Source organism: Protomyctophum bolini (genome assembly GCF_963924005.1).
Source record: "Protomyctophum bolini genome assembly, chromosome: 17".
In the NCBI taxonomy this organism is placed as follows: domain Eukaryota; kingdom Metazoa; phylum Chordata; class Actinopteri; order Myctophiformes; family Myctophidae; genus Protomyctophum; species Protomyctophum bolini.
The window spans coordinates 3,512,873-3,539,687 of NC_137878.1; the positions used below are offsets into that span (position 1 = coordinate 3,512,873).

Below are 26,815 nucleotides of genomic sequence, written 5' to 3' on the forward strand. Positions count from 1 at the left end.
ACTGTGAAAACAGGAGGGTAGAGGTAAGTAACTTGAATAGCACACTGAGGTGGAAAGATACTGCTAGCCCGGGTGGTGGAACAAGACTGACTATGGTCCAACAGAGACGGATGATCTGGCAGGGTGTGAAGGGTTGAACCAGGCTTTATAGTAGTGCTGATAGGTTGTGGTTGCCTCCGCCTCCTCTCCTGCATCTCTGTCTCCACTCCTATAATAAAGGATAGAATTAGAAAGAAGGGGAGGAAGACCGGGTAGGTGTGGCAGACGTGACAGTACCCCTCCTTCTACGGGCGCCACCTGGCGCACGTCTGGGCTGGTCCGGATGGTCATCATGAAACTGCCGAATAAGGGAGGGATCCAATATTAGTCTTCGAGGGACCCAAGAACGCTCTTCAGGGCCATACCCCTCCCAATCCACTATATACTGTAGACCTCGACCACGGCGGCGAACGTCCAGCAGTTTTCGAACCGTATAGGCTGGGTGGTCGTCGATCAACCTTGGAGGAGGCGGGGCTGGCGTTGGAGGGGCCAGTGGGCTGGTGGAAACGGGTTTAAGCTGGGAAACATGGAATGTGGGATGCACACGAAGAGAAGCCGGGAGCTTGAGACGAACAGCACAAGGGTTGATGATGGACTCTACTTCGAAAGGACCCACATAACGAGGAGCCATCTTCTTGGAGGTGACCTTGAGTGGTAGGTCCTTTGCAAAAAGCCACACCATCTGACCAGGCACGTACTGAGGCGCTGGGGTCCGGTGACGATCAGCCTGGTGCCGAATCCTCTCCCCAGCCTTGAGAAGAGCAGCACGGGCACGCTTCCAGGTCTTACGGCAGCGTCGCATGAGGGCCTGGACAGACGGAACTCCAACCTCAATCTCTTGAGCAGGAAACAAAGGAGGCTGATATCCAAGGGAGCAGAGGAAAGGAGACATACCAGTGGACGCACTGGACAAGGAATTGTGGGCATATTCTACCCAAGACAGCTGAGAACTCCAGGTGGATGGGTTAGAAGACGCCATACAGCGTAAAGCAGCCTCCACCTCCTGATTGGCTCGTTCAGTCTGGCCGTTCGTCTGAGGATGATAGCCTGAGGAGAGGCTGGCAGTAGCACCCAGCGCTGTACAGAAAGCCTTCCAGACATGAGAGGTGAACTGGGGGCCTCTGTCGGAAACAATGTCAGTACAAAGGCCATGCAGGCGGAACACATTGTCGACCAGGAGGTCAGCAGTCTCTCTAGCAGAAGGGAGTTTTGGCAGAGCAAGGAGATGGACAGCCTTGGAAAAACGGTCGATGATGGTCAGTATAACCGTCTTTCCTCCTGAAGGTGGCAGGCCAGTGACAAAGTCTACGGCGATGTGTGACCAAGGACGATTCGGAACAGGCAGGGGTCGAAGGAGGCCGGAACTGGGTCTCGTAGAAGTCTTATTCGGTGCACAAGTGTAACAGGCAGCAATGAAGGACTGGGTATCATCCACCATAGAAGGCCACCAAAACCTCTGACGAAGGAAGGACAGCGTCCGATTGATGCCTGGATGACATGTCAGATGGGTAGAATGCCCCCATTCAAGGACCTGGGAGCGCACAGCATCAGGGACAAACAGACGATTTTGAGGACCGGTACCAGGATCAGGCTGTTGTGTTTGAGCCTGCAGGACCCTCGACTCCACCTCCCAAGTGACGGCGGCAAGGATACACGTAGGTGGCAAGATGGGGTCCGGATCCGTACCACTCTCCTCCACAGTGTGTAGGCGGGACAGAGCATCAGCTCTAGCATTCTGGGAGCCTGGACGAAAAGTGAGGGAAAAATTGAATCTGCCAAAAAACAAGGCCCATCTTGCTTGACGTGAATTCAGCCGCTTTGCTGACTGAATGTAGGACAAATTTTTATGGTCAGTCCAGACAATGAAGGGGTGGACAGCACCCTCCAGCCAATGACGCCACTCTTCCAGTGCCTCTTTTACTGCCAAAAGCTCTCTGTTGCCGACATCATAATTTCTTTCTGCTGAATCAAGTTTGCGTGAGAGAAAGGCACATGGATGCAATTTATTGTCAGTAGGGGAGCGTTGGGAGAGAACAGCGCCCACTCCTGTGTCCGAGGCGTCCACCTCCACGATGAACTGCAGGTCTGGGTCTGGGTGTACAAGAACAGGAGCAGAGACAAAACGCTTTTTAAGCTCAACAAAAGCTGCTTCTGCTTCAGCGCTCCAATGGAAGGAAATGGAAGTTGACGTGAGAGCTGTAAGTGGAGCTGCAATAGAGCTGTAGTTCTTAATAAACACTCTATAGAAATTGGCAAAACCCCAAAAACGCTGCAACTGTTTGAGGTTATTGGGGGCTGGCCACTCGGCAACGGCAGAGACCTTGGCAGCATCCATCTGCAGCTGACCTGGAGCAATCACATAACCAAGGAATGACATAGAAGAGGCATGAAATTCACACTTCTCAGCCTTGACAAAAAGTTTGTTCTCCAAGAGGCGTTGGAGAACCTGGGAAACCTGCAGCTCGTGCTCGACCTGGTTCTTAGAAAGAATCAAAATGTCATCCAAAAAGACAAAAACAAATCTATTCAGCATGTCCCGGAGTACATCATTAACCAGAGCCTGAAAAACAGCAGGTGCATTAGTTAAACCAAATGGCATGACCAGATATTCAAAGTGTCCAAGAGTAGTATTGAATGCTGTTTTCCATTCATCGCCTTCGCGTATGCGCACAAGGTGGTAGGCATTACGCAGGTCTAATTTGGTGAAAATGGTAGCTCCATCAAGGTGTGAAAAGGCAGAACTGATCAACGGCAGAGGGTATTTGTTTTTAACAGTGATATTGTTCAGCCCCCGGTAATCAATGCAAGGTCTTAATGAGCCGTCTTTTTTACCCACAAAAAAAAATCCAGCACCCACCGGAGATGAAGAGGGTCGGATGATGCCAGCCGCCAACGAGTCCCTGATGTATCTCTCCATCGCCTCCCGTTCAAGCCGAGATATGTTATACAGCCGACTGCTTGGGAGAGGAGCGCCATCTAGGAGGTTGATGGGACAATCATAGGGCCGGTGAGGTGGTAACGACAGAGCTTGATCCTTGCTAAACACTTGAGCAAGACTGTGATAAATCTCAGGTACAGAGGATAAATCAGGGGGATCTGCAGGGGGCTGAGGGTCAGAGGAGGAGGGAGTCTGAGCAGAGTGTAAACAGTTTAAATGGCAAGCTGTACTCCAGGAACGTATCTTCCCTGTAGACCAATCAATTTGCGGATTATGCATCTTGAGCCAAGGAAAACCAAGAACCAATGGTGTCTGAGGGCAGTCAATTATATGCAACTGAATCTCTTCACGGTGATTTCCAGACAAAATAACAGTTACAGGTACAGTCTTACTATCCACCCGGGCTAAGGGTAAACCATTTAGTGCTTTAGCTTGCAAAGGACAATCAAGGAGAACCAAATCAATCTTCATTTTTATAGCTACCTGGCGATCTATGAAGCTCTCGTCAGCTCCGGAGTCAATCAATGCTGAGAGGGGCACCGACTGGGATCGCCACACGAGGGCAGCATTGACCTGAGGCCTTGAAGTTGAGGAGGAAGATGTTGCACACTCTGCTCGGCTCGTCAGTATCTCCCCCTTTACTGGCGAGCCAAATCTTTTACTGGACGGATAGGACAGGAGGCAATAAAGTGGCCCGACTGGCCACAATACAAGCATGATTTAGACTGAAGACGGCGGGTCTTCTCCTCCGGAGACAGGTGAGCGCGACCCAACTCCATAGGCTCGGACTGACTAGAGTCATTCGTTGACTCTCGGCGGAGCTCGGGGCCTCTCTGAGACGGAGCGCTGGACGGAGGTGAAACCTGGAACGGAGTTGGAACACCGGAAGAGGAGCCTGCTCGCTGAGAACGGAAACTTTTCTCTCTTCGGCGCTCACGGAGGCGGTTGTCGAGACGAATGGAGCAGCTGATCAAAGCGTCGAGATTCGTAGACTCGTCACGGAATGCCAACTCGTCTTTGAGGTCTTCATTCACCGCCTTATGGAACGCACCTTGAAGAGCCTCGTCATTCCATCCGCTCTCAGCAGCAAGAGTGCGAAACTCCACTGCAAACTCTGCAACACTACGGGCTCCCTGGCGGAGGGACATGAGTCGCCTAGTAGCCTCCTTGCCTCGTATGGGATGATCAAACACCTTCTTCATTTCACCGATGAACGCAGAATATGACTGGCATACATGCGATTGCTCCTCCCAGACAGCAGCGCCCCAGGTGAGAGCGGATCCTTTCAACAGGCCAAGCAGGTAACAAATACGAGAGCGATCAGCAGCATAGGTTCGTGGCTGCTGTTCAAAAACGAGAGAGCATTGCATTAGAAAGGCTTTACATGCTCCTAGATCACCAGCGTATCGTTCAGGAGCAGGGACAGGTATCTCACGGACAGGAGGAATATCAGGGCCAGGAGCATTGTTAGCCGCAGCAGCAGCAGCAGCAGCGGCGTTGTTATTCACAGCGGCAGCCTGGTTGGTGAGGTGTCCCTGAATATTATTAACACTGGCAGTGAGTGCATCCAAACGAAAAATTATCTGTGACAAAGTCTGTTCATGTTGAGCAATAACGGTGTCCTGGTTAGCGATAGCTTGAGAAACTGCCTCCATGTCTGCAGGGTTCAGTTTGGCCAGATCATACTGTCATATATATGATTGCTTGAACCCAGGTACAGACAGGAGACAGACAAGATGGAGTTGCAGTATAGAATATAGATTTATTTATAATTATCCTTTCAAACATGAGGAGTAGAGCAGAGGCAGGAGAGGCAGGCAACTAGGCAAGAGTCCGGATCCAGGTATGGTAGAAGGTCACTGTGAAAACAGGAGGGTAGAGGTAAGTAACTTGAATAGCACACTGAGGTGAAAGATACTGCTAGCCCGGGTGGTGGAACAAGACTGACTATGGTCCAACAGAGACGGATGATCTGGCAGGGTGTGAAGGGTTGAGCCAGGCTTTATAGTAGTGCTGATAGGTTGTGGTTGCCTCCGCCTCCTCTCCTGCATCTCTGTCTCCACTCCTATAATAGAGGATAGAATTAGAAAGAAGGGGAGGAAGACCGGGTAGGTGTGGCAGACGTGACACTTAGTTAAAATAGCTATATTTCAGGAACAGGCACGAAGCAGATATCCACCAATACAATGCTCTTCTTCCATTCTGTGCAGGTACAACAGCGCTTGTTTTTTTTAAACCAATGGGATTATTTCCTTTTGTTGTCTCCGGGTAAGGCCTTCATAAACTCCACTGAATCCCCTTGCTGTTGAAATGAATGGGAGCAATATAGAGATTGACAGGTTCCTTAGCCAATCCGATTTCAAGTTTTCCCTGCTGGGCGTCTTCTTTGAAGTGCCAGGGCCAGCTAGCTGGCCTTTGGTGACGTTAACGTCTTGCGTGGATCCCATTGCTGTGGGAAAATATTGTCCAATGAGAAAAGAGAACTGGGTGTTTGAAACTTTCTGCGCGAGTTCCCATCTGATTCTGATACTCATTCTGAGGTGGGCATTGACTGTGTGGATAGTTGTCATGATCCAAGGAATCCAGGGAATGTCAGTGATTGTACGACCTTTGATTCAAGGGTTACGGGTCGAAATGTAACGCCCGACCTGGTGGAGACAATGTAGTATTAGAGACAATACACGTTATCTGTTGTGAAGCTAATTGATTGTGTTATTTGTTTCCCTTCAGCTCTCCAGGCTGAACAAACACACAACACAGTAACAACAACAACAGGTAAACAAAGATTACAAATCATCATAGATTATAGATAGACCAAGAGCTTCTTTTAATTAAATCTCTCTCTCTCTCTCCAGAGTCTGTGAGGTTGGTGAATGGGACCAGTGTGTGTTCAGGCAGAGTGGAGGTGCAGTCTAACCAGTCGTGGGTCTCAGTGTGTGAAGATGACTTTGACCAGCAGGACGCAAAGGTGCTCTGTAGGGAGCTTGACTGCGGGGATCCTTCAGTCCTCCAGGGGGCGCTCTATGGAGAAGTTAACGCTTCAATGTGGACCAAAGAGTTCCAGTGTGAAGGCAGTGAGTCTGTTCTCCTGGACTGTAGAACCTCAGACTCGACTAGAAACACCACCTGCTCACCTGACAAGACTGTTGGACTCACTTGCTCAGGTAAATTTATATATATATATATATATATATATATATATATATATATATATTCAGCTTTAATATTCTCCCCTCATCCCTTCTCGTAATCTATAATGGAAAAAGGACCATGCATGAAATAAACCTTAGTTAAATTCATAAAAATTGTCACAATAACCATTAACCACTTCATAATTTGCTGTTAAAAAGAAAATGGCTGCAACTGTCATCACTGTTCATTACGCTAGGTATGGAGGGCTCTGCAGATAACACACAGCCTCGCCTCCCCCTGCTGTCAAAGCAGTTGTCAATGTTTACAACTCCATGTCAATGTTTACAACTCCATGTTAATGTTTACAAATTCATATCAATGTTTACAACTTCATGTCAATGTTTACAACTCCATGTCAATGTTTACAACTCCATGTCAATGTTTATAAGTTATGAGAGAATTAAGTGGCACTTGTGTTCTCTCCTCTCCCAGGTTGATGTCAGTAAATACATCAAATAACTTTACATTGACATGCATCTCTCTCTTTGTCATAATGCTTGACAAAAGTGAGAGTATTTTATGTGTTTAGTGTGATGAAGCGTGTAACGTGTTGCGCGTGCACATTGTGTTTAGTGTGATAACGCGTGTTGCACGTGCACATTGTCACAGTACATGGATGTGAAGGTTAGGAGGAGGAGCGAGCCGTAACAATTTGTCCCCTACGCACAGACAGAAGAGAAACAAGGGTTTATGCACAGATGAGAGAGAGGGAGAGTTTTCCACGTTGCCTTTTTGTGACTGTTATTATGGTTAAATCAATGAATTTCATGTCATGACATATTGGGCTTGACAAAACTAGATTTTTTACTATAGATACATGAGAAAAAAATCACACCCGTGTGAACTGAGTGGTGCAACTCCCCCCCCCCCCCCCCCCCCCCCCTCTCTCTCTCTCATTAGCAGGCACTCTCTCTCTGTTTCTGGCACAACAGCGCCCCTACTGGTACTCATTCTCGTGCTCATTAATGTCATTGCTGGTTGTAGGAGTGGTTGCACCACTCAAAAAGTATCAACTTAAATATATTGAAGATATTCAAAAAGACACTGAACTCTCTGAGATAACGACACCTTTAGTTTTTTATGAAATAAAACGTTGTTTTACTAACTTGTCTCTGTACAGAGCCTGTCAGGCTGGTGGGAGGAAGCAGTAAGTGTACTGGTAGACTTGAGACGCAACACCAGGGTGACTGGAAACCTGTGGATGGTCGGTCTGACTGGAACCTGCAGTCATCCTCTGTAGTGTGTAGGCAGATGGAGTGTGGCTCTGCTGTTTCAACACGATGGAGTTATGCTTCAACACAACCGGTATGGAAGATGACAGTGTCCTGTGATGGTTCTGAATCTTCACTGAGGGAGTGTGGAACAAAGACGTCTGATAATTCCCAAATGGTCCTGGAGGTATTCTGTTCAGGTAACACTAACAATCACTTCAGCAATGACTGTAATCTGTACAGTTCATTTAATTGGTCTGTCTGTCTGTCTGTCTGTCTGTCTGTCTGTCTGTCTGTCTGTCTGTCTGTCTGTCTGTCTGTCTGTGTCTTTGTTGAAACTTATGTCCGTGTCTGTTATGCACAGTGGTGGACAGTAGCAAAGTATGCTTACATGTATTGAGTACTATTACTTAAGTACTTCTATTTTTGTATACTATTACTCTCTAGGAAGGGAAAAGTTTAACCACTTAAAATGCACTTTCAAATACAGTGGAAATAGCAGATCTACAAGTTCACAACATGTTGCGATGTGCTACCTTCACTATCCTATCCTACTATAATAAGGAAACCGGTCAGTCAGGCAGTCACTGCTGTCTGTTCTGGATGGTTCTCCTCAGTGGCTTGAGTAATTGCTCTGCACACGGGCATTGACCATTAGCATATATATACACAACGCCTTTTTTTAACATTTAAGTTGTTTATTAGCGTTTCTGTGTAAACACCAGAGATTCGGATCGTAGCTGCTGGCCAGACACTGCCACACAGTGAACACCACAACACACACACACACACACACACACACGCTGCAAACTTATAAAGGGCTTTAATTTACGGCCCAAGTCCAACATATGTTTTATGAGCGGGAGGGATGCTTTGGGATATCATCCTCATAGAGCACCGAAGTCTGACGTCACTTTCAGTAGAGGGCGTCAGTCCCCAGGTTCATGTATTTTTTTAGTTGCATTGAAATCGCCATAGGAGGATTTTTAGATTGCTTCATATAAGAACTGTGTTTGAAAAATAAACATGTCATCCCGGCCGCTTCACTCATATGGATATGAAGAATCAACTGACTGAGAGAAAACGCTAATGTTACTGCTGCTGGATTAGTTACATTTTCGCTAGAAGCAGACTGTATCATATATGAGTGACTGACTGTTGCAAACGATACAGAGACACCTCCCTAACAATAACGCAGAGACAGCTTGTTAATTTTTGGACCACAACGCTTATAGTAGACGATATTAAGATCACCCCATGTTATTCTCCATAGAGAAATTACTTCCGCGAACCAGGGGAATCGTCGGGATGAGCGAGTTACGTCAGGACTTCGGTGCTCTATAGCACTAGCGCGTAACTTAACACAGCACACCGGTCAGTTGACTTAACTCACAAAAACACATTTATCATCCTGTTTAACCTTCAAATAAAAATCATCTGACAATGCAAACAACAACACGTTCGTACTGCATGTATGCACGTTCTGGCGCGTGGCTATATGGAAAGCTCACTCCTCCGTTCTTCACTTGACGTGTAGATTTATGAACGAACTTGACCACTGAATGTACCGCTATGGTTGACGGCTGCTGTCTTGTGTTAAAAGCATTTTAACACAGTTTTAAATTGAGTGACTGGCTGTAGGCTATTTACTGTATGTAATCACGGGTAACAGGGCTTACAACGGGTCCCTAATTTGACGGGTGGGGCGGGTCTGGTTTGTATTCTGATATAATCGCTGGTGACTGGACGGTCTATGGACCGTGCAGGGCACGGGTTGTCAAAATTGGAGCCCATTCACTGGGGGTCTGCGACAACCTGCCCCACAAAAGTGATATTTATTTCATCTTAGACTGTGCCCATCAAAAGCTGATTTCCCACTGCATGGTTACTGCTTTGCCTAGCTGATAACAGATCAATAGCCTCCTGTAACAATGGCATAATTCGTTCACGCCTTCATTCTATTCAAATGATTCTCATTAATGTTCTTGATTAAAATGATCTCTCTCTCTCTCTCTCTCTCTCCAGAGTCTGTGAGGTTGGTGAATGGGACCAGTGTGTGTTCAGGCAGAGTGGAGGTGCAGTCTAACCAGTCGTGGGTCTCAGTGTGTGAAGATGACTTTGACCAGCAGGATGCAGAGGTGGTCTGTAGGGAGCTTGACTGCGGGCCTCCTTCAGTCCTCCAGGGGGCGCTCTATGGAGAAGTGAACGCTTCAATGTGGACCACAGAGTTCCTGTGTCAAGGCCACGAGTCTGTTCTCCTGGACTGTAGAAGGTCAGACTCAACTAGAAACACCACCTGCTCACCTGACAAGACTGTTGGACTCACCTGCTCAGGTAATAATAAAAATCACACCCGTGTGTAAGTGAGGGGCGCTCTTATCATCATACATCATCACATTTCTGGCCAATTACAATTTGCGTCCTCAATGTTTGTGTTTACACACTTTTGTCCTCAATGTTTGGGTTTACACAATTTTGTATCTAATGTTTGTGTAAACACTCAAAGCTGGACATAGCTGGACAAAAATAGGACAAAGGTTACATGCTTTAGAAACGAAAATCTTATTTGAAAAATCACACCCATGTGAAGTGAGGGGCACATCAGCATGACTTAAAATTTGACACATTGTCTATTTGCTCAGACACTATGACACGACTATGGACACAGACACAGGAAGGGGCTAGAATCAGTTAAAACAGAAAACAAACACAAAGATGTGGTTTCGATAGCCTGACATAACAATCTACACTCTTTGTTAGGATCTTTTTGTAAGGAAAAGTAATAGTACTTTGTTTAACTGTACTTACGGTATTCTCACTTGTCTCTGTAAAGGGCCTGATGATGTTAGGTTGGTGGGAGGAAGCAGTAAATGTACTGGTGGACTGGAGATCAAACACCAGAGAAAATGGAGACGAGGGGTTGATCAGTCGACTGTCTGGAACCTGAAGGCAGCATCTGTAGTGTGTCGGCAGCTAGACTGTGGATCTGCTCTGTCGACACAAAGGAGTTCTGCTGGTCATACTGATGTATGGTCGATTAGATCTTCCTGTGATGGTACTGAGTCTTCACTGAGGGAGTGTGGAGCAATGAGGTCTTCCTTCTCCTCTGCCAGTCTGGAGGTGATCTGTTCAGGTAACACAAACAATACTTCAACAATAACAGTAATCTGTACAGTCTGCTATTATATTGATCTGGCTTGTCTGTCTGTCTGTCCCCATACGTCTGTCCATCCGTTGATTCATGTCTATCTGTGTGCGTCCGTGCGTGCGTGTGTGTGTGTGTGTGTGTGTGTTATGTATTTGCTGTATTACCGTGTTGTTCCTGCTTACTGTAAATCGCTCTGGGATAATTTAACCCAATTAGACCTGAGGACTATTTTACAAATGAAAAACCTACGTTTCTATGTCAGTGGTTCTCAAACTATTTCATGTCAAGGACCCCCAGAATTATATGTATGTGGCTGGCATATCTGAAAATATGTTGTTCCAGGGACCCCCCAGAAGCGAACATCCGTCCGTCTGTCTGTCTGTCTGTCTGTCTGTCTGTCACACAGAACACACACCTCCCTTGCCACTGAGGGCTACACGTTCTTTACTTGTATTAACCTAAAGTACGAAATAAAGTACCACCAACAAAATGCTCACATATTAATAGGTTACCGAGTCCTGACTGTCCATTACAGAGACATGTTAGGAATTATGAATACACAAAAGTTAGTTATTACATTTAGACAACTCCTTATTTGTGCGTGGTGATGTTGGAAAATGGATTCTTGAATGATCTCAACTAAGATCCCCACTCTTAAAAAAATTGCATTTCAGAGATGAGCGGAGCAGTCCTGGAAAAGTGTAATGTTCTATGATTAAAATGATCTCTCTCTCTCACTCCAGAGTCTGTGAGGTTGGTGAACGGGACCAGTGTGTGTTCAGGCAGAGTGGAGGTGAAATCTAACCAGTCGTGGGTCTCAGTGTGTGAAGATGACTTTGACCTGCAGGATGCAGAGGTGGTCTGTAGGGATCTTGGCTGCGGGGCTCCTTCAGTCCTCCAGGGGGCGCTCTATGGAGAGGTGAACGCTTCGATGTGGACCACAGAGTTCCAGTGTGAAGGCAACGAATCTGCTCTCCTGGACTGTAGAACCTCAGACTCAACTAGAAACACCACCTGCTCACCAGACAAGACTGTTGGACTCGCCTGCTCAGGTAATAATAATCATAACTAGAAAAGAACATTTCACATAATGTGACTGGTTTGTGGTCACCTGCAGCCTGGCATCATTCACTTCCCTGTGCAGTGAGTGGAATGTACTCTAGCTGCAGACACTGTCATGTCTGTGATTACTTTGATTCTGATGGGATGAGAAATCACATCCAATATAAGCACATGGTTGTGAATCACCAAGGTGGAAAAACTGGAGCTATTTAGGCTATTACCTTGTACTTCCTGCTGCCACCGTAGTCCAATTGAATTGTGGAATTGGTCGAATTGAAGAAGTAATCCAGCACCGCACCACAAAGCACAAGGCACCACAAATATGTTATGCTTAGGGCACCCAAATGGCCAGCAGCGGCCCTGATTACCTCTATAGTAATGTCATCAAGGGAGACTTGTCCAATATTTCACATGTCATCCTGATTGGCTAAGATTGACCTCTACTATATTGTCCTGTGCTCAGAGGAGCACATATTTCTAGTTTAAAACATGAAAATTACATTGCTAGCCTGAGATAAAACAGTAAAATACCAACTATACTTGTAATTCACATTCCTATTTAACAATGAAAGTAATAGTAGTTTATTTTCTTTTTTGCCACTGTACAGAGCCTGGTGACGTCATGTTGGAGGGAGGAACCAGTAACTGTTCTGGTATCCTGAAGGTGAAACACCAGGAAGAGTGGAGACCAGCGGGTTCTATTTATGACTGGAACCTGAAGTCATCATCTGTAGTGTGTAGACAGCTGAACTGCGGCTCTGCTGTTTCAACACAAAGGAGGTCTGGTGCAACCGTTGAACCTGTGTGGAAGATTCCATGTGTTGGATCTCAATTTTCACTGAGGGAGTGTGGAGCAAAGGAGTCTCGTAATTCCACTGAGAGACTGGAGGTGTTCTGTTCGGGTAAAACACATAAACAGTGACCTCCACTTCACCTCCACAACTCTGCGTGTGTGTGTGCATGCACATGCGTGTTTAATAAGATACATGTACATTGACACCCCCCTTCTCTCCCTCCTCCCCCCCTCTCTTTCTCTCTCTCTCTCTCTCTCTCCAGATTCTGTGAGGTTGGTGAACGGGACCAGTGTGTGTTCAGGCAGAGTGGAGGTGAAATCTAACCAGTCGTGGGTCTCAGTGTGTGAAGATGACTTCGACCAGCAGGATGCAGAGGTGGTCTGTAGGGATCTTGGCTGCGGGGCTCCTTCAGTCCTCCAGGGGGCGCTCTATGGAGGCCTGAACGCTTCGATGTGGACCAAAGAGTTCCAGTGTGAAGGCAACGAGTCTGCTCTCCTGGACTGTAGAACCTCAGACTCAACTAGAAACACCACCTGCTCACCTGACAAGACTGTTGGACTCGCCTGCTCAGGTATAATCTAATCATTTTAGTATAATCTAATCATTTTAGTAATGTCCTCAAAATATGAGGAGGGAAAATTACCATCTATGCCGCCAAAATTTGAGGACGGAATTGCAGCAAAATTAACCATGTATGGCGCCGACATTGGCGATGTGGTTGGCCGTTGTGATTGGCTGGAAGCTGTGCCGTTATTCCCATTATGCGCTGTGATTGGCTGAGCATGGCATAACGGGTGTGATATTCCGTGCTCAAACTTTGAGTTTTGAGTTTGACGTTTGGTCATTTCCGTTACAAGAAGTTCATCCGTTTGCCGTCTTGGGAGTGACAGCTCACCATGTGTTAGTGTTAGACAGTGTTAGGAAAGTATGCTTTTCTGTATTTGGTTTTATGGGTCCCTCTTGAAAATGAGATGCTGCATCTCAAGAGGCTGTCCCTTCAATAAAAATCTGAAATCTGAAATCTGAATAGATCCCCACCATCTGTTAACAGAACGGGTGCATGCTTTTGGTTAGACATACCATTGGTCTGATATCTCAAACCCTCACCCTCACCCTAACCTCCCACGGGGCAGCACACCTAGTAAGTAGCCTTGCTGAGCCATGAGGCCCATATGGCAGGAGCTTAAAGGGACACTTCACCCTTTTTGCAAAAAAATATATGTTAATGACGTTTAGAAGCTTTAGATCACTTTCCTGGGGGTATTTATGTGTGTAATATGTGGTTTTAGATATTTTAGATTGTAGCAGTGAGCCTGCTGTCTCTGATGTCATGGACACTGGTCTCACTACCTTCCTGGACTACAATTCCCATAATTCTTTGGTGCACTGCTCCTCCTTGTGGATAGGGGGGGGAGAGCTGTCTTACTGAGACAACATGTAGTCCAGGAAGGAAGTGAGCCCAGTGTCCATGACATCAGAGACAACAGGCTCACTGCTACAATCTAAAATATCTAAAACCACATATTACACACATAAAGACCCCCAGGAAAGTGTTCTAAAGCTTCTAAACGTCATTAACATATATCTTTTTGCAAAAAGGGTGAAGTGTCCCTTTAACTCCTGTTTCTGTAGCGTGAGGCAGCTTGATGTACACCCCCTGGACATGACGCTAGTATGTCGCAGGGACTTACCCCCTAATCCAACCCTTGATGCTGAGTGTCAAGCAGGGAGGCATTGGGTCCCATTTTTACAGTCTTTGGTATGACCCGGCCGGGGATTGAACCCCGACCTCCCAGTTCCAGGGCGGACACTCTAACCACAAGGCCACTGAGCTGGTGCAGCACACCTAAACCTAACCTTAACCCTCTCCCAACCCTTAACGCCCCCCTCACCAACTTTAATTCGGTCGTCTTAAAACACCCCTCACCAACCTTAACCAATGCTATGTCTAACCAAAGTATGCATCCCAACAGAACACCACCAACCATTAACATGGAGTGGGAGAACTGAACACTTTCGGTTCACAAGGCATGTCTGCTCTAAATGGTTTGTAACGGTCTTGTCTCTGTACAGAGCCTGATGACGTCAGGCTGGTGGGAGGAAGCAGTAACTGTAGTGGTGTACTGGAGATGCAACACCAGGGAGACTGGAGAGCCGTGGATGGTCAGTCCGACTGGAACCTGAAGTCATCCTCTGTCGTGTGTAGGCAGATGGACTGTGGCTCTGACGTTTCAACACAAAGGAGTCCTGCTTCAACGGTTCAACCTGTGTGGTGGATCACAGCTGACTGTGTTGGAACCGAGGCTTCACTGAGGGAGTGTGGAATGACACTGTCTGAGAATTCCACTGTCACATTGGAGGTGATCTGTTCAGGTAACACAAACAGTGACGTCCGTCTACTTGCCTACTCACTTAACCTATACCTATCTACAGCATAGAAACAGGATGTTTCTTTTTCTGAATGAATTTAAAATAACTTTTTTGCATCGTCTAATTTCAGCAAAAGCCATACAATATGTTGGATCTCTAATCTTGGTTCCATCTCATTGGCTACTCTATACTGTAAATGTAAATATCTGCTGTACTATAATTCAATCACTCGTGTCTTGTTACAGATCTTCTGTTTAAGCCAAACATCAGCGTCTTCCCCACTCTAAACGTTTCTGAGGGCCAGCTGCAGGGGCAGCAGGTGTCTCTAAACGGGGTTTCTGAGGGCCAGCAGCAGGGGCAGCAGGTGTTGGAAGGTTCCAACTTCAGCATCAGCTGCTCCATCCTGCCACAGTACCCAGACGGCTCCTTCCACCTCACCTTCACTGGAGCCAACAGCACACACAACCACACCCAGCCAGCTGTCAATCACTCTGCCAACTTCCTGTTCTTCGAAGCAGGCCCCGGCCACCAAGGGAATTACAGCTGTGCTTATCACGTCGACGTTGTTATAAATCACACCAACGTGTTTTCTTACAATGTCTCCTCTGAGAGCGACATCCTCTCTCTCACCATCACAGGTAACCTGAATGAAATTACCTTTAAACCATTCTGGGCGGGAACCCCTTTTGGTGTTTTAAGCGTTAATGTTATACTTTAGCTGTTGAAAAATAGCAGACCTACAAGCTTGTAGCGCGTCACCGAGTGCCACGCTACGAGCTTGCAGGTCTGCTATTTTTGATGAATCTTGAAAATGTGGCTCAATTCTTTGAATATATATTCTTTCAGAGTGAATGTTTTTAACTCAAATCTTTGCTTCTGGTGGCAGGGGGAGGGGGGTCCTTGACATGAAAAAGGCTGAGCACCACTGACATAGAAACACAGGTTTTTCAGAAAACTGATTTAGAATCGGCCTCAGGTCTAAATGGGTTAAACTCACAATATGAATCTCCGTCAGGCATGATTCAATCAAACATGAAGGTTTATCAAATGTTCTTACATGATTTGATGATGTTTTATTTTTCACAGTCCCTCCTACAGTCCCTCCTACAGTCCCTCCTACAGTCCCTCTGACACCTGAGGACGACAGCAGCAGAGTTACAGTCACTGTGGTGGTGCTGCTGTTGGTGCTGTTGGTGCTGCTGGTACCCATCCATGCCCTCTATTGTCTCTGGAAGGTAATACATCTTTACACAACACAAGACTGGAATGTGTATAAATGACAGTTAAACCAGAGTTAGTAGAGAGATAGGAGGGTTTTCAGCCAGATGTGATTCAGTGACTTAACGTTGGGTGTTTCTGTGTTTCTCCAGGCCAGCAGAAGACATAATGCAGGAGTGTGGGACACTGCGACGGTTCATTATAATGTCGGAAATGAGAACATTGATATCGAGTATTATAATGTTGTTGGTTCTGATTCTGAAGCTGGCATCGAGTATGAAGTGATAGATGAACAAGTAGTTGTTGAATCTGGCCCCATTGAAGAGGCAGACGACTCAGACTATGAAGAGATAGATCAACAAGTAGTTGTTGAAGCTGCTGGACCCAGTGAGGAGACAGAATACCACCAGTATGAAGAGATAGATCAACAAGGAGTTGTTGAAGCTGGACCCAGTGCTGAGACAGGAGTCCAGGCCCCATAGACACTTGAGACGCTCGGGTGGCACAGTAAAGTAGCTGTGCCCGCCATTGCGGAGTCTAGGGGGGTTCGAATCCACCTCATCTGGCTTTGTCGAGCATCTACACAAACACATTTGGCCCATGTTCGGGGTAGAGAAGCCGGGCGGGGAGGGTGATATATACTGTATATAGTCACTGCACATAATCCTAAGTAGTAGTAAGATGAAGGCTCTACATCCTCCCGGTATGATCTCCATTTGAGGTGACAATGTACAGAAATGTGTGTGGGGGGGGCAAAAAAAGGGCAAAAAAAGAAAGGAAAACAAGATTGACAGGAACAGACAGACAGAAGTACTGTATTTGACCTGATGTTTGTGGTTGTAAATAGAAATTGGGGATAAAAAGGGGCAAAAAATAAAAAATAAAGAAAGAAAAAAAAGATTGACAGGAACAGACAGACAGAAGAACAAGTACTGTACTTTACCTGGTGTTTGTGGTTGTAAATAGAAATAATTCCTCCCAGTCCACACAGACCATAGCTAAACGAGGACAGACAGAAGATGTGATTTTGAAACGGAAGCCTTGTTGCGTTTTTATTTAGCTTGTTATGGGGGCATGGTTAAATCAATTTATTTAGTGTCACGGTCAGTCATCCATGCTGGCGCTGTATAATACTACAAATATTAGCCGTCCCAAACGTCAGGCTCAACCGCCGCCTATCCAGTCAGGATGCTCTCTGTGGTTCCTCTATGGAACCATGCCCCGAGAATTAATATCCCAAGCAGGCAACAGCAACACGTAAATAGTCGTGTAGGATAATTAAAATAGTCAACTTGATGAAGGGCTATAGTCAGTGGTTGCTATACAATTGTTACTTTTACATATTTTACGCGATTAGGGTATTAATATGAATAATCTTGCATTGTCATTCAAGCTAATGTGTAATCCCTCCATTTTATGATATGTGTTTTGTTTATATATATATTTTTACAGAACAGTGTTTGTTATGAGCAGTAAGCCATAGTGTAAATAGGAGGTTATTGTTCCTTTGCATAGGCTCAACTTATGTAACTTAGATAGCATTTTATGTAGACATACAGTAGCACTCTATAGTGTATGCGCATAGCTTCATTATATAGATATTCCACTGTTTGGTTGTTTGCTTACGTATGATTCATGATAACAATTTTTATGTATGTGATATATTACCATGTTTTTGTTCTTTTTCTTTAAGATTTAAAGATTTAAAGATTTTTTTAAATCAGTTAAGCAAATTTACTTTGTATTGTATCCTTTTATTTGTGTTACTCTCTATTGTTGGATGAACACCTCATTGAAGTTGGTATACTGTACATATAGTCCATTATGAAGGCATGAAACCCATTCAAAGCGCATTGGAACTGAATGCACCTTCATTACTGTAAAGTCGACGGTTGTCACTTAACTATTCATACAGTTTTAAACAGTTGAATTGATGAGATAATGTAATGTTTTTTTCTTTGTGCCTTTTGAAATAAAGACAAAAGTCCTGAAAATGAAGAATGTTCTCTCCACAATGTGTTGTGTGTAGTAGAGGAAGCTCCCATCGGTTACCATGAACACAAACGCATCCAACAGCAGCAGCAGAAGACAAGCTGCTATGGTAACTAAACTGACATTTTAACATAGATTAAATACTTTATTGGCAAAAAAACTAACCCTTTTCAAGAGGGATTTGGCCATGAAAGAGCCTCGTCAAACTTTTTTCATTCAAAGCAACACGGAAACAATGAATGCAGAGTAAAGACATCACAATAGCGCACACGTTACACCAGAGCAAATAACAACGAAGAATCATAAATAATCATAATACCTCTCCATCATCTTCAGGGGGGTTCCTGGCACTGAGGCCGGGGCCACTGGAAAATATATGCAAAACATGTGTTCATTCTGATAATAAATGCATTTTGTTCTCAGTCCCCCTGGCCAAATGAGATAAAGGGCTGTATTTTGCGTGTCTTAAGTACCAGGTCTTCTTACCTAACTTGAGTAAAATAAAGACCTGGAGGCGTGATCAATGCTCTTTGGCCACTCAGAATAGCCAAATGGCATTGATCACGCCGCAGGTCTTTAGTTTACTCAAGTTAGGTAATAAGACCTGGTACTTAACCCTCTAGCACCCAGAGTTTCTTTTTAGCAACAAATTTAATTTAATTAATTACTAATTTTTTTATTTATTTTTCTGTTCTTTTTTCACCTAAACGTCATCAGTGATGTTCATTGCAATGCCATTTCAATGCCATTGGTCATGATATTTGCATATAAACACCCCCCACAGAGGCTGAAATTCACACAAATAAAAAATGTCTGGACTTAAAAGTAGGTAAAATAATTGTAATATATGTTTTTTTGTGATCATGAAGCTCCGTTCAGACCGAAGAAGCTGCTTTAAAAAGCAGAAGCAGAAATCTAAAAGACGCAGCTTTTTTTTGAGAAAGTGGGCGTGTACAAGGTACCTGTCACTCAAGCTGCCTGGACTGGCTGTCTGGCTTTGAGACGAGAGACAGGCAGTTTGAGCAGATGCGCATTTGAAAGTCTAAAATGTAAAATAGCGACTGTAGAGGAGAAATAATTATATATTTAGTTACATCATAACCTATGTATGGATGAATAAATAATATAATCTTGGTAAACTTGTTTGTAAATAACCGAACGGACGGGATCTCAATCCTCCCCGTCTTCAGCGCTCATGTCTCCCCCCCCACTCCGCTCTCGTCTCCCCCAGGCCACGAGCGAAACCCTCCGGGCATTTTTTTAAATGGCGGCTCTGTATGTAATGTTAATGTTGATTTAGAAAGAGCATACCGTAGAAATACAATTGTATATATCCAGCACGTCGTAAAAGCAATTAAAACAGCTTATGTTTACGTGCGATTTCCGGACATTCAGTCCCAAGTCTCCCGTGGAAGGGAGCCCCCATCTCGGCGCTGTCTGTCTGTCACTGACCTCGGCTGGCTATATGTGGCAGTAGAGTCAGACCGCTCCTCCACCACCCCCACGGCACGGACCCTCACCGTTTACACTACAGCATCATTACATTTAAAGTTTGCTTTTAATTAGCAGATGATGTGAAACATTGTGCCAACTAGTAGTAGGCTATGCATACTTTAATTACTTAATTAATAATCAATATCACGGTGATATTATCACCGGAACGGAGTCCAGTGCAACGGACCTGTGCACATGCATATCATACAACTGATATAAACTTTATATCAGTTGTATGATATGCATGTGCATAGAGAGATCAATAATTAATAGCCTTTATAATAAAGGCTATTAATTATTGATCTCTCTCGCGCACACACACACACGCGGTGCATACGACGCGCTGGGGACTCTGGACTTTAGTTCTTTGTCTATAGACTATATATATATATATATGCTCATTTATAAACCGTGTGTGTGTTTAGTCCACGGTCAGAGACAGCTACGGGGTTCAGTTGTTCACCTCGGTGGGAACCGGGAGGGGGTAATTACTGCAGGGGCACTGAGAGAGAACTGGCTCGCAAGTGAGCCCCGTGTCGGCTCCTCCACGGTGCTCAATATCTCACACACACACACACACACACACACACACACGTGTTCTATCTATCTATAAATATAGGCTAGTATCTACTATCTTTCAACTTTTGGTATGAGGTTCATCGATAGGCCTACATGAACGCAATAGACCAATTGAAATGATTCCCTCAAATAAATCTTATATGCGATTGGTTTATCGATTCAGAACGCAGCAAACCAATCACAAAACATGGGCAACATATTGCATAAATAGAGGGGGTACATACAACTGATATAAAGGCTATTAATTATTTTTTAAAGGTATGATCAAGGCCCCACTCCTGTAGTACATTACTACAGGAGTATGTGGTACAGCGCCACTGTACCACGGTGATAGTGCCTCGGGTGACCTGCGGCCAGACCCCGTCGTCGAGGAGAAACCTCGAGCTTTCCCCTCGAGCGAAAGTGGACCGACTTCTGGACCCTGTGGCCCGGCCCGCGGAGGACCCCCTAAGTTGAGACTGGGTGTCGAGGAGCGTAAACCAGTGATCAACCCCCTGTGCTCAGGGCGAGGTCCCGCGACAAGGGCAATTAATTTTAGTGCGATGAAACGTCCCGCAAATCGTCTCCGAGCACACACGAGGACCGGCACAGAAACGCGCTGAGAGCGGGCTGCTACTCCCCTCTTCTCGGGGAAGGTTTTGGGGAAAACTCCGACACAACTATATTGTTTAGTTGTTTGTCTATCTATCTATATCTGCTAATTTATCAACCGTGTGTGTGTGCGTGCACTGTTTAGTCCACAAACAGTCCACAAGCGACGGATAGCGTTCTGGAGAGTTCAGTTCAGTAGTCCATCCATAGCTTCGATGAGAACCGGAGGGGGGGGTGAATGCACGATGACTTGTCCCCAGAAACGTGACACTCGCGACGGCACACGGAACACAACCTGTTTTCACCGCTTCGACAACTTGTATCTCATATAAACTTTAATTTCTATCACAAAATATGCTATGGTCTTGCCAAATATCCATTCATATTTCATATACAGCCCATATTTAAAAAGTTTATTTTTTAATGCGGACAATTGGCTCGGACAGCTTTTCCAAAGCTTTTTGGTTTCGTAAAATGAGCTCAACTCCGCCTCCTCAAACCACGCTGTGCTCTGATTGGCTACACGCAGATTTTTAAAGCTCCAGCTTTTAAAAGCTGCTTTAAAGTTAAGGTTCGGTGAGAAAAAAAAAAAGCAAAAACAAAAAAAAGCTATTCTTCCAGCTGTTCTGCATAGAGATAACATGGGACCAAGAAGCAGAAGCTAGCTTCTGCTTCTTCGGTCTGAATGGGGCTTTAGAATGTCTAGAACATGTTTTATTCATTATTGTGAAAGATATCCCCCAAATGTAAATTATTAATTTATTATATTATATAATTAATAATAATAATAATTATTATAAAAAAAAATTATCAAACTTTATTTTTTAATTTTTTTTAACATATTTTTTTGTGTCAGTCCTAGTAGTACAAAGTAGTAGTAAGGTTGAAATCAATTTTTTGCAAGTAGAAATTAATGCGGGTGTTAGAGGGTTAAGACACGCAAAATACAGCCCATAGTCTTCTGGACTATAGACAGGGCTATTTGTGTCTATGTTATAATGTTAGTAGCCTATGCATGCGTTGGCATGTACAGTAGGTTCTGGTTCTATTTTATGTAGAAGTTAAACATCAGCAGGGCCACCACTGTCTCTGCTAACACAATCTGAGAACCCATCGTCAAACAATAGGAAGGAAAAACAGCGCCCTCTTTGCCAGTCAACAGTCTGTTGAGAGACTACTGCTAGTGCTAACATGACAGCTAAACTGACCATGAGCTAAACCTAGAAGTGTGTTACATGACCATCCCCTGGTGGACAAACTTGTAAACAGCATGACATGCAGTATATAATGCATAATGAACTGTGAACAGACAAAGCAACAAGAGACATCCTCATCCTTACATAAGTAATAGGAAGAATATGAACATGAGGCAGGCGCAATCTGGTATCACCAGAGTAATCTAGTAAGAGAGTAATGACACTCTGTTGACTCCCATTGTAAGTGTAACAATTGAATGCGGAAGTGCTCATCCTATCTCAATGGGATAGTTCCAGCCATAGGAGCAATGTTTGGAACTATATAGCATAGGCACCCGGGCTTTACGGCGAGATCAAAGCGTGTCGCCACTCTTACTAGATTACTCTGAGTATCACATGCATGCTAAACAGACTAGACTGAGGGACAGCTTCTGCTGCACATCTATTTATTCACTCATAATTAAATATATCTACCTGCTGCACTTTAGACCATGCTCTGCTTCCCCCCCACTTTCCTTCACTATTCACCAGTGGTAGAAGGTATTTTAACACGTGGTGATGTTGAAGCGTGGGCGAAGCTCTGCTGGAAATTACATACATCAAACATATCAGATATCAGTGATTCACTGGTGTGTTACCTCGAACTGTACTATGCTCTGCTCTCTACCTGTCCTCAAACGAGCATGACAGTGTAATCAAAATAATAATGGTCAGATCATCGCATACAGACAGATTTTTTATTTACTGCGGAGAGAACACATGTTTGACTGATCACTCGTCACTCTCGTGGTGTTTTTCCCCCTCTCCCTCATGGTTCCATAAGGATATGTATAGGCTACAGGAGAAGGAGAAGTAGTCCGCACACTGTTTGTAGCTCCCACAGGAATTGTATTAGGTATAAGGATGACAACGTTTCGACCCCTTATGGGTCTTCGTCAGGTGGCCTTGGCCTCGTTTAACAGCCACGGCAAATCGGCAATGTTATGATGATGAAGATTGTTGTCATTTGCTCTCTTAATACCCTGACGTGTTCACTTGTTCCAGCTTATTGTTCCACCTTGCTTCAGGAATACACAAAATACACATTAAAGAAGCAGCCAAAACAGCAAATAAGTTTGCCATGGATAATGCTTGGTCACTGTCACATGAGACACACACTATAGCTGTTTCAGTAGTCTTATGTCCTTATTATGGAAAAAAAAGTAGAAGAAACATATATGTTGTCCTGTTGCCTCCAATAGTAAGTATTTACATTTTTTATGTATGTCATTTACATGTATGTCATGTAAAGTACATACTAGATTTTATGTGTGAACTCTTGAAAGTGGCACCTTTCATACAATCCTCATATAAGAGAATCAAGCGAATTATGTATGAAACAAGTAAACAACGTGTATGCGATGTATGAGGTAAGTACATGGCAAACTGTATTATCCTTACATGTTCCATGCAATGTCTGTAGTTTTTAATTATATGAGATGTATCCTTTTCTTATATGAATAAATATCATTACATATATGTACTTTATACATTACATATATGTACTTTATCCTTTTCTTATATGAATAAATACCATTACATATATGTATTGTATACAATACATATATGTACTTTATCCTTTTCATATATGTACTTTATCCTTTTCATATATGAATAAATACCATTACATATATGTATTATATACAATATATATATGTACTTTATCCTTTTCATATATGTATAAATACCATTACATATATGTACTTTATCCTTTTCATATATGAATAAATACCATTACATATATGTATTTTATACAATATATACATGTACTTTATCTTTTTCATATATGTATAAATACCATTACATATATGTACTTTATCCTTTTCATATATGAATAAATACCATTACATATATGTATTTTATACAATATATACATGTACTTTATCCTTTTCATATATGAATAAATACCATTACATATATGTACTTTATCCTTTTCATATATGAATAAATACCATTACATATATGTACTTTATCCTATTCATATATGTATTTTATGTTACGCTTCTTTTATAAGATTATTATGAAGCCATGAGCCAATGAATATTACCTTATAGGTATAAAAACCATATACTTTCTATATACGATAAATATATTATAGAAATATATTTTTTATAAAATTCTTACATGTCAGCAAATGGTAGTTACCATGGCAGTATGAAATAAAAAACATATTTAGATCTGTAATTTGAAAGGAAGCATGTTCATCAGTCAAAACATTTCATTCAGCTCTTTTATTATAGGCTGTAGGGATGGACTGTTAGCCAGAGGTTCTCCTATCAGAACTTCACTGAGCTACATGTCAACTGCCTTTCCCACAGGCTTCCACAGAGCCATAAAGTAGAACATACGCCCGGTTCACATTGAACATATGCCGGGTCATATTGAAACCAAAAAGGTAAAGTGGGATACAGGTAGCCTAACTGTTTTTAAATACTTCAACGTTTCAGTCTGTGCAATTAACATTTATAAAATCAATTATAAAACAACCATATTGTCACCTTCTTAAAGGGCAACTTTAGTTTTTTTCAACCAAGGTTCATGTGGGGGCATTCGAGCATGTGGGTAAATATGTATTCCTTTACAAAATGTTATAGCGATATCTTTTCTTATTATTACTTGCGCAAGCAGAGCGCGCAAGTAATCATTTCGCTTGGTCTCTTCAAAGTGACAGCCAAGTTTTTTTCAACCGTAAGTCTGTGCCTGGTTTGCTGGGACCAGTTACATACGTATACACACCATGTACTCTGGTCCCAGTTCTCAACGATGACGTAATGTGGTAACTGGTCCCAGCAAACCAGGCACAGACTTACGGTTGAAAAAAACTTGGCTGTCACTTTTTGGAACCAAGTAACCACAGTATACTGCTAATCAAATTACAACTACATACTCTGTATGTAGTTGTAATGTGATTTGTAATTTGTAAATCTGTGCCTGGTCTGCTGGGACCAGACTACACAGATGACCATATCTCTTACGTCATCACTGAGAGCTAGTCATACATATACACACCATGTACTCTGGTCCCAGCTCTCAACGATGACGTAATGTGGTAACTGGTCCCAGCAAACCAGGCACAGACTTACGGTTGAAAAAAACTTGGCTGTCACTTTTTGGAAACAAGTAACCACAGTATACTGCTAATCAAATTACAACTACATACTCTGTATGTAGTTGTAATGAAAAAAGTAGAACACGTATGTATACATGTAAAAAATAAAGATCTATATATCATTCTTATGTACAGATCACCTAAAACAAACCTTTCGGAATTAAACACATTTCTCAAAAAAATGGTAAAGTATCTATCATCTCCGACTTCCACAATTATGATAATAGGAGATTTCAATGAAGACCATTATACTGAAAAATATATAAATATGAAGACCTTCATGTCAAGATTAGGCTTTAAACAATTAAATACAAATCCAACTACAGATTTCGGAAGTATTTTAGATCATGTATATTTCAACAAATTTGAAAGTATTATTACAGAAATTGAAGTTAGAGACACATAATATGTGTCTCTAACTTCAATTTCTGTAATAATACTTTCAGATCAGAGTAATATTATTACTCTGATCATGATTTAGTATTAATATCACTATAGTACAAAATGAAATACATTTAAAACAATTGACAATTTACAATAAGTAATAAAATAATTATACTGTATAATATATTTTAATTCAGTTTATATACCTTTTTTTTCATCACAACCCAAATGCAGAGGGAAGTTCAAAAATAAACTTATTTATTGAAGCACAAGGCATTTGACAAACAAAAGACTGTAACTTCAAGCTCAGGAAAATCCAAAATGCATCACAAAGTCCAAAACTAAAACAAAGCACTAGGCAAAACACAAGTCCAGAAAAGGGCAAACGTTACAGACTGAGAACGAGGATTTCCAGGTACAGAGGGACACTGAGATGAGCACCGGACACTGAATTATGTTCTGACAGTTAGTTTGTGCAAGGAGTCCAGTATTTATAGGTGGTGGGTTGATTGTAGCAGAGTTCACAGGTTTGTAAATGGCTGGGCTGATGAGAGTGGAACCAGGTGTGTAACTAGGACTGAGGGCTGCAATGGGAAGTGGGAGTGGCCGAGGTGGAAAGACAGACACAACGGGGCAGAGGGAGAGATACAGAAAGAGGGGAATAAACAGGCAGTGGGCCAAACCATGACAATTACATCTGGCCACAAAAAATCACAGGATCTACTGAATGTGTCAAACTGACATATTGAGGCCTATGACACTTTGGCCCCTTTTCCACCGGTTGGTTCCCAATGGGAACCTGTTCAGTTCTTTTTGTTTTTTAGTCCATGAGCCAGAGCTCTAACATTGAATCATTAATTATGAATTGAGTGTGCAAAACCATACCTATATTAGATAGTTATCACCATTAAACTTCCTCAATTGAGTACTTACACGAAGACAATGATTTATTGTATTACAAATTTTACATTTTTTAATATTCAAATGAGGCATTATGTAGGAAAATATGCAAAATAATCGAAAATATGAAAAAGCTACTACTGTGGAAGGGTTATCATGTATTAATTTACTTGTATTGATCCTATAAACAAATTTGATATAGTTTGCCCACCAATTTCTGAGCTCTGGCTCATGGACTAAAAACCAAAAAGAACTGAACCGGTTCCCATTGGGAACCAACCGGTGGAAAAGGGGCCAGTGTGGCTTCCCCCCAGGAGGCCTCCTTCACATTCAGTAGATCCTGTGATATTTTGTGGCCAGATGTAATTTATTGGGGTCTAGTAGGACTATAGTATATAATAAATAAATAAAATCGCTATAACATTTTGTAAAGAAATACAAATTTAGCCCCATGCTCGAATGTCCCCACCCCCTGGAAAAAACAGCTAAAATTCCTAAAACGAAAGAAAGCAGCAAATAGCACTCATCTTTTACTTTCTCTAATAACCTAAAACATGAA

At 43.2% G+C, this 26,815-nt stretch overlaps 1 protein-coding gene across 2 annotated transcripts; it reads left to right on the plus strand.

Annotated features, from left to right (window-relative positions):
* The first annotated feature begins 14,475 nt into the window (after positions 1 to 14,475).
* LOC308331967 (uncharacterized protein) lies at positions 14,476 to 16,472 on the plus strand. 2 transcript variants are annotated; one of them, XM_080787530.1, is made up of 4 exons: positions 14,476 to 14,757; positions 15,000 to 15,392; positions 15,841 to 15,989; positions 16,125 to 16,472. In XM_080787530.1, the coding sequence occupies exons 1-4, from the start codon at positions 14,514 to 14,516 to the stop codon at positions 16,452 to 16,454; spliced, it is 1,116 nt and encodes a 371-aa protein (XP_080643656.1). In that variant the 5' UTR covers positions 14,476 to 14,513; the 3' UTR covers positions 16,455 to 16,472. The 2 variants fall into 2 exon arrangements, with proteins under 2 accessions (XP_080643656.1, XP_080643657.1); XM_080787531.1 differs by having other exon boundaries at positions 15,853 to 15,989.
* The last annotated feature ends 10,343 nt before the right edge of the window (positions 16,473 to 26,815 follow it).

What these genes read in the sequence shown, in the direction of transcription:
- LOC308331967 (XM_080787530.1), top strand. Translation starts at nt 14,514, where the DNA reads ATGCAACACCAGGGAGACTGGAGAGCCGTGGATGGTCAGTCCGACTGG. An exon ending in ATTGGAGGTGATCTGTTCAG is followed by an intron (nt 14,758 to 14,999) that starts GTAACACAAACA and finishes GTCTTGTTACAG; the next exon opens with ATCTTCTGTTTAAGCCAAAC. An exon ending in CCCTCTATTGTCTCTGGAAG is followed by an intron (nt 15,990 to 16,124) that starts GTAATACATCTT and finishes GTGTTTCTCCAG; the next exon opens with GCCAGCAGAAGACATAATGC.